We start from the raw sequence: 7,774 nt of genomic DNA, 5'->3' as shown, positions 1-7,774 counted from the left end.
CTGCTATGAAGCTATCTAAGGTGTATCCCATTGCTGTGGTAAACTGGTGTTAGCCTTTAAACAGTACTCCTAATAAAGAGCTGAGGTGTGCTCTGCTCATTATTGCTTTACATCTGATTACAGAGACTCAGATTTCACAAATAGAATTTTCTTTGCCTCTTCTAAGTCATTTCCCCACTTATTATAACTGAAGTGTTTTGTCAGGCATATGTGCTCTTGAGTTGTGACAGGTTGGTCTTGGGAAAGGTCCTTCCAACACAGCATGATACTACCTAATCAAGATGGAACAAAAAATTGTGGTGGAAAAAGTCTCTCCAATCAAAGGTGGTAGGGTTTTTGGTCTTTTTACTGTACAGCACATAAATACATATATATATTTAGGAGGGAATCTTGTGCTCTTGCCTTACAATCTGTGAAGTATCTCTCTTTTTGGGTCTTTATACATCACAGCAAGACATATGATGTTTCTTCATCCTCAGATAATATGCTCGATTGGCTTCTGGATAGGTGACTTTGGAGAGTGGAAGCTTGTAGATGGCAGAGTGGTTTGTGGTCATTAACAGAAAGGTCAGTGCAGATAAACAAAAAGACCAGGTTCCTGGTGGCACCCCAAACTGTAAAGAAAAGCAAAAAAACACTTATTTACTGTCTCTTTGTCTTTCATTTGGCCCGTCTGTCACAGAATAACAACTAAGAACTGAGCAGCTTGGAGTAAGTTTTCTCAAGGAAATCTTGACTTGACTTTGTACAGAAGATCTTCATGGGGCCTAGACATTCTGTATGAGTTCTTGATGTTGTTTGTTGGTCTACAACACCTAGTAGCTTTGGTGAGAAGAATGACTTCTCTGTGCATCTGCAGAGAGTTTGGATGGACCTGAGATAGAGGTGGACACAGAAACATTCATTTATCTTAACCCTGTGCTGTTGTACTGACTGCCTTTTTGTACTCACTCAAAGGAACGAAACTGAATTTAATGTTTTTTTACACATATGGATGGAACTTTTCTCAACTTTTCTCATGTGGAAGGTGTATCCTGTGGAAGCCTGTGCAAGCTTCTAGTAAGAAAAGTGGTAAATTTCAGTGGGAACAGCATCCCCTGGGCAGCCCATTGTTTCTCACTCAGATCTGTTCTGCCTTCAGCTGAATTGCTCTTTGAATCTCAGTGTTTTGCCTCACAAGCTAGGAAGGTATAGTTTGTGTTCAAATCTGTTTTTGGAAACAAGACCTTAGCTAACAAACCACTTACCACAGATAACATGTTTGTCACTGTCGCTCCCAGATAGGCACTGAACAGTGCTGTGAAAAAGAAAGATAATTTCTCGTGAGTTTGGTTGCTCATAGCATGGAGGAGACCCATAGGGAGAAACATCTCCCACACTGCCTCGGGTAGCTCAACCAATGCTTATGAAAATGCCTGAGAAGCCCTCTCTTAAAATTCTTTCCTTTGCAGTGTGCCCTCCAACCTCTGAAGCCTGTGGAAAGGTCAAAACAAAAAAGAGATGGAGTGATAAAAAATGTGAATATGGAAATGGAGGCTTTTGAAACATGCACTGACATGGAAGGATGGTAGGTTGATGGATGGAGTTAATGGGAAAATAACCCTTCCATTTCTCCTGCCTCAAGGGCTAGAAGGTGGGTCAATGAGATACAAAGCTAAATCTTTTTTATATGCACACTGAATGAGCAATAGTTTAACTCCCGGCTCACTGTGATATTGAAATTTCATATTGAATTGCCTTATAAATAATTCTTCAATCATTCTGTGTTGCTTAGCTCATGCCTTTGGTATCCATTTCAGAAGATTGGGAAAACTATGCTGTCTAATTCCAGGTGCAGACTGATCTTAAGCTCCAGTTTTCTTGATGTACACAGCCTCAAAATGAAGCTTGTAATTTCAAAGATGTTAGTTAATCTACTGATCGCTTCTTTTGTTCTGGACACAGCTCTTGGCAGCAAGTTAACACATGGCTTTTATCTTGTCAGAGTGCGTTAGAGCACTAACATCCATCTCCAACATCAGTCAGTCTAGCACAAACCTGTCTGTCCAGAAGTGGCTATCTGGCTTCAGTCCACCTCCAGTACCTGTGCATCTTGTCTTGTTTCAAAAGGAAGTATGGTAGGAATGAAAATCCATAGGGTACATACCACAGGCAATTGCCAGCAGATGTGTCTGCCAGGTGAATGCATAGAACATGCCTCCAATGGCAATGCATGAGAGAGAGCTGTTGTAGCTCCACAAACCAGAGTAGATTGTGCTAAAAGGTGTTGCTAAGCTCAGTGCTGTAAAACAAGATGAAAATATATGTCATTCCTTGGCCATACAGCTGAGAAATGGACCAAACTCTGGTTTTTAAGAGCTCGAGCTTGCATATCTGTGCTGTCCTGTTTGTTACCATGCTGTCACAGTCCAAGACTAAAGATGCTACAGACTAATACAATCACTATGGACTTTCCTTGGTGCTGCTGAGCTGAATTTGGCCTTATAGTTGAAGTAGAAGTTATATTAGTGAGAGAGAGTACATTTAAACTCTGAATGAGTCCCTAAGGCATGCTCAGTCAGACTTGTGGCAGTGACTTTTATTAAGCTGCTCCTAAAAACATCCAAATATATCCAGAAATGAAGTATTTCAGGATAGAAAGCCATTTCAGCCAAGAATGCATTACTTTCTTCTGAAGATTTCTACCATCACAAAATGGGGTAAGAGAATGTGGAAGTCAATCAAAAGAATTGTTAAAACAGAAGATCTCTGTTTTTTTTTCAAGCAATCTTTCTCCAATGGAAAACACATTTGTGACTATAAAAGTGTTCCAGCCACTCCACTTTCTCTTTTATTCTCTGTGCTTCTGTATATATCTGTGACTCAATCAAATCCTTACCTGCCAGCATCCCCACCGCTGATCCAATTGCTGCATGCAGACAGATGAGTGGAGAGGAGATAAATAAAGCAAGCAGGAAAATTCCCCCAGTCCACGGGTTATCACAGCCATAAACCTGACCCACCCCAACTGGAATGGACTGCAGCAGCTGTGTGAATGAAAAAGAAAAAAGAAGACAATTTTTTAATTCTCCTTGTTGCTTTGTTTTTCAAATAATAATTAAAACAAAACAAAACAAAACAAAACAAAACAAAAAAAAAAAAACCAACACCTAGTTTAGATGTCTGCTTTCAATCTAGTTTAGCTGAGAGGCAGAAGTTCTGCTTGTTTAAGGAAGTCTTGTGAAAACAGTGGCTTGGATGGCAAGAAAAGGATGGTCTGCTCCCAGAGGAGTGGATGTGCCCATGCTTTGGACAGGAGAGAACTCAGCTTGGTTGCAGCTACAGAGATGGATTAGAGAAAATTTCCCTCAAACTGCTCTGTTGCATCAACATGGAATGGTTCATTTATAGTGCCCATAAAATTATGTGTCATGGTAAAGGTTCTTTTGGAAATGCAACCTGTGTGGTTTGCTATTTAGTGCTAATTAACTTCCTTAATCACTCCCTAGGAACCCTTTAAAATAGTCCACTGAGCCTTAGGGGAAGGTGCTTTCTCCTCTGTCTGCTGTTTACTGTGCTATGCAGTGGAATGAAATGCTTTTTAGGAAAGGTCCCACATATTAACTAAAAAAGTTTGTAACAATTCTGTCTCAGTAATATCTGCTTTATCATTTCTTATCAGAAAGGCAAAAAATATTTTGATGCATATTTAAAAGCACTCTGAGTGGAAAACTAAAGATGACTTATGGGTTAACTGAGCCTCAGCAGAACCTTTGCTATAGGGTGAAGATCAGCAGCAGTGGATAATTGAATTGCAGAGTCTTGGAAGATTATAGCATACACATTTAGATCCAACTGTAATCAAATGACACCTTATCCCCCCAGAAATTCTTTTCTCATTTTCAGGATATCAGAAATATCAGTTCCTGGAGTAAATGCTTATGTACTGGGTAAGAGCTATTTTGTAAATGCAATGTTGTATTGCCAGTCCATACTACAGTGATGTAAAGGAGGATAATATGATTCCATAATGCTTTTAATGGAGAAAGCTGTTTAGGGCATTCTACCATTGGCATGTCAGCGTCTGTCCAGGTGATGTTTGGTGTTGCTGTTGCAGGCTGAATGACGGTTGTAGGGAAGAAGAGATTATGGGGTCCTGATGCAGCCAGATAGAGGGTCAAGGCGAAGTTGAAAGGCAAGGTGAAAACAGGCAGATCCCACTTACAGAAGACTGAACCTAAAGCGCTGGTGAAAACAGGGCTGAAAGAAGAACAAAATGGTCTCACTAGGAGATCAGCAAATTCCCTTAGCAATGTATAGATTCCTGCTGTGTATGACACATGATGAATTGGGTGTACCTGAGGGGACAAGGGTCTTCTGATCCTCCACTGGTGTGGAGTTCTTCCCCAGATCAATACCTGTGCTAAATTTATTATTTTATTTTATTTTATTTTATTTTTAAGTACCTGATGTGGATTCTGTAGAGGGTTCTAATGCTGGGTCTAACTGACCTGGAAAGAAGGCTGTGTGCCTTTGTTCAACCTTACAGACAGGGTCCATCAGAAGGCCAATATCAAAGGCATACTTATTAAGGTGAGTATAACACTACATGAACTTCTGGCAGATGGATGATAAGTGTGATCTAGGAATCTTCAACTATAGATGTCTGGGCACCAAAGATCAACTTTCAGAATTCTCACTGTCCAAACACCTGGCAGACTATGGTGTCCTATATATTAGTAAAGTATTATTAGTTTGTTTTCATAAGAATCAAATATCATGTCTTGAGATCCCTGAGCAGCTTTTGTACCTGGTGAGGTAAATTTTCATGATACTTTTATATGGCGGCTTAAATAGACAAAATGCTTGTGGTTGATGATGGCAGGGAATGTTTCTATTGAGATAAGAATGAACTGATGCATCACAGCAACGTAGTTAGCATTTAGGATACTGAATTACATAGGATCTGCCATCAATTTTCCTTTCACTCGTTTGGTTTACTTGTGATTGTGGGAGTACTTTATTTGTTTAAAAGTGCAAATCATTATCCAGGTTTAGAAGCACATACACGCCAGTCATGTTTCTTTTTCACTGTACTCTGGATAGCCCATAAAAATAAAATGGCTCATCCATTCCTTCAGAAAGGAAATTCTGGGACTGGAGTAAGAAGCAGAGATGTCTCACTTACCATGTCAACGACACCAGTGCTACCGGCAGTAGAAGCCACCAATGGTAGTCTCCCTTAGCAGAGAAGACTGCCATGAGCAATCCCACCAAGACCCCATTGTAGCCATACAGTCCTGCTGCTATGGCTGATCTGAAGAGAAAAAAAATACAGCTGTTTTGACATCTCTTTCCCTGCAGGTGCTTTAACTCCATCATTCCTTCCTATCCCATATAAACCTGTGATGCTGACCTGCCAAGGCTTGTGTACTGACCTTCAGTTCCACACACTTGAGCACACGCTTGAATCCTTTAAGCACCCCCTACTCTTTCTATAGCTCTGTTTGTTGTCCTCGTGGACCAGCTGCAGCTGGTGCTGGTGGAAAACAGTCTAACAGCTCTAACAGCTCTGGCTAAGGATAAATGCTCTTTTCACCCATGGTTCTTGTTTAACACATACGTGAAAGTTTAACACATTTTAGCATGTATGTGATAGTCTTACCTGTCTTGACCCAGAATAAGTGCTGTTAAGGTTGAGACAACTGTTCCTAAACAGCCTGTGAGTGTCCACCATGGGTTCTGCACCAGGAAACCAGCGACTACAATAAGGCCACTGAGGGGATTATTGACAAACATCACCTGGGATATCCCACGCAGCACCCAGTCAACAAACTGGATCATGATGGGCTTATCTGGAAGAGATCAGATTAGGTAATAAAAATAACTGAAAATGCACAGATGAGATTGATTTGGGATAGGTTATTTATTTTTAAACTCATAAACAGTTTTGGCAGCACAACTTGGCAGCATGACCGAAGCAATGAATCAAGACTCTAAAAACTGACTGAGAATTATTATGCTCTATACTGAAGTCTTGCAGGTGGAAAGCTGAGATGAGCAGTGTGGTTGCCAGAGTCCCCTGTTAAAGAGTACCCTGGTCCAGCTTCACATACACTGGCTAATTTAAGGTGTCTGTGCCTCAGATGGCAAGCTGTATGTGTAGCCAATTGCTGATTTATTATGGAGACGAAAGACACTCACCTGTGTGTAATTTGGCTTCACAGTGACATTAGGCTTGACAGAAACTGCTCAGCTGGTAGGGAAGGGAATATTCTGAAGAGTGGCAGGGCACAGAATAACCATCCTAGGCTGTGTTCTGTGGGACTGCATTCATTTTGCCCATGACACATCAGGAGGTAAATGTCACCTCAGCCATTCTCAAGATTTAAGCAGCATGTGGCTCTCTACACAAAGCTACACTTTTCCCACAAAACAGAAATATGTCAGGAAAGATATAATTTCTGTTCTGCTCTGGCTTGAATCCTGTTACTGAGAAGTCAGTTATTACTCTTTGAATGTATTCTTCTTTGGAATCCCTCAGTGAATTATGATGAAATAGTTTTACCTTTCAGCCAGGTACCAAACTCCTTCATGTCTCCTGTGATGTACCCAACAGCTCTGCAGACTCTCTTTCCACCTTTACTCAGTTGACTTTGCTTCACTGGCTTTCTCTCCCCCTTGGTTTCTATCTTGACATCAGTGCTGTTTTCCATGGTGAAGTTTTGGGCCTTTGGTAGAATTCAAGGAAAAACAAGCAACATGCAGTTCATTGCCATGACTCTTACTGGTCCCTGTTTATTCTTTATCCTCCATATTATTGCTCACGTGTTTTATTCCTGGAGCTGAAAGAGGAAAATCCTTAGTCTGAACACCTGATTCCCAGGTTTCCATGAGCACATTCTCTCTTTGTGCTCTTCTGGGGCTTTCCAGACATTCATATAGCCATAGATTTGGACTTCCTAAGGAACCATGGATCCTTATGTCAGTGTTAGTTCACCTGATAACTGTATCAGGTTTGTCAGAAATCAAGTAGTTCTAATTTAAAAGGTGACTTCAAGCAAAGCAGGGTGGTGATAATAGACACTGACCATGCAAGTTCACCTCAAAACCCAATCTCTATCACATTTAGGAAACTGCTTCAATTATTTCATTTCCTCTGTCAGTCAGTTTGAACCTACCCATCATCTGTCAGTAACAGGTATCTAACATCAGGTTTATGGGTTTCTGTACAATACTGTCTTCAGTTCAGACGTTCTCACGGTTGTGGGCTTAAGTTGAGAGGTTTTTTTTATGTAAATGCACCATATTCTGCTCCACTGGAATTTACTTCTAGCTGTTGTGTCTTCAGAACCCAACATTCATTTTTGACATGGAAAGCCACATTGAGAGAGCTTGCCTTATCATGGTGCTGCCTTCACTCTGCCACCTGCCCAGTGATGTCAGGTGGCCTGCACTGGCATTGCTCTTCAGCATAAGGTGAGAGACAGTGACCATAGCCTGTATTAAGAAACCCTCTGGCATTTAACAAAAAGCCTCTTATTGAATTTAGTACACACTACATCAAGCCCTAAATAAGAGAGGGGAGGAATTTATGCCAAAGCGGGGTGTTTATGCTGGCATGTATGGCTTGGAGCATCTACTCAGGGTGGACAGATATGGGGTGCCATATGGGAGACATGCCTTTTGGATTAGGAGTTTCTGTAGTATAAGCTCTAGAGCTTCATTCAGGCTCATGGCTCAAAGCATTGCATCTAACCATAAACTCTGCTTTTAAAAAACGTCTCAGAGCTGA

General features: G+C 41.0%; 1 protein-coding gene across 1 annotated transcript; it reads right to left on the bottom strand.

Annotated features, from left to right (window-relative positions):
- Nucleotides 1-336: 336 nt before the first annotated feature.
- On the bottom strand, nucleotides 337-6,695 carry LOC136055385 (urea transporter 2-like). Its single transcript, XM_065747121.1, has 8 exons — nucleotides 6,548-6,695; nucleotides 5,645-5,834; nucleotides 5,168-5,296; nucleotides 4,047-4,239; nucleotides 2,879-3,026; nucleotides 2,147-2,281; nucleotides 1,248-1,297; nucleotides 337-614 (listed from the first exon to the last, which is right to left on the bottom strand). The coding sequence occupies exons 1-8, from the start codon at nucleotides 6,693-6,695 to the stop codon at nucleotides 438-440; spliced, it is 1,170 nt and encodes a 389-aa protein (XP_065603193.1). The 3' UTR covers nucleotides 337-437.
- Between the last annotated feature and the right edge of the window lie 1,079 nt (nucleotides 6,696-7,774).

The sequence above is a fragment of the Cyrtonyx montezumae genome, unplaced genomic scaffold (assembly GCF_038088225.1).
Source record: "Cyrtonyx montezumae isolate F1298 unplaced genomic scaffold, pur_monq_1.0 scaffold_41, whole genome shotgun sequence".
NCBI lineage: Eukaryota > Metazoa > Chordata > Aves > Galliformes > Odontophoridae > Cyrtonyx > Cyrtonyx montezumae.
The sequence above is the reverse complement of the archived record's forward strand: the minus strand, read 5'-3'. Positions and strand labels throughout refer to the sequence as shown.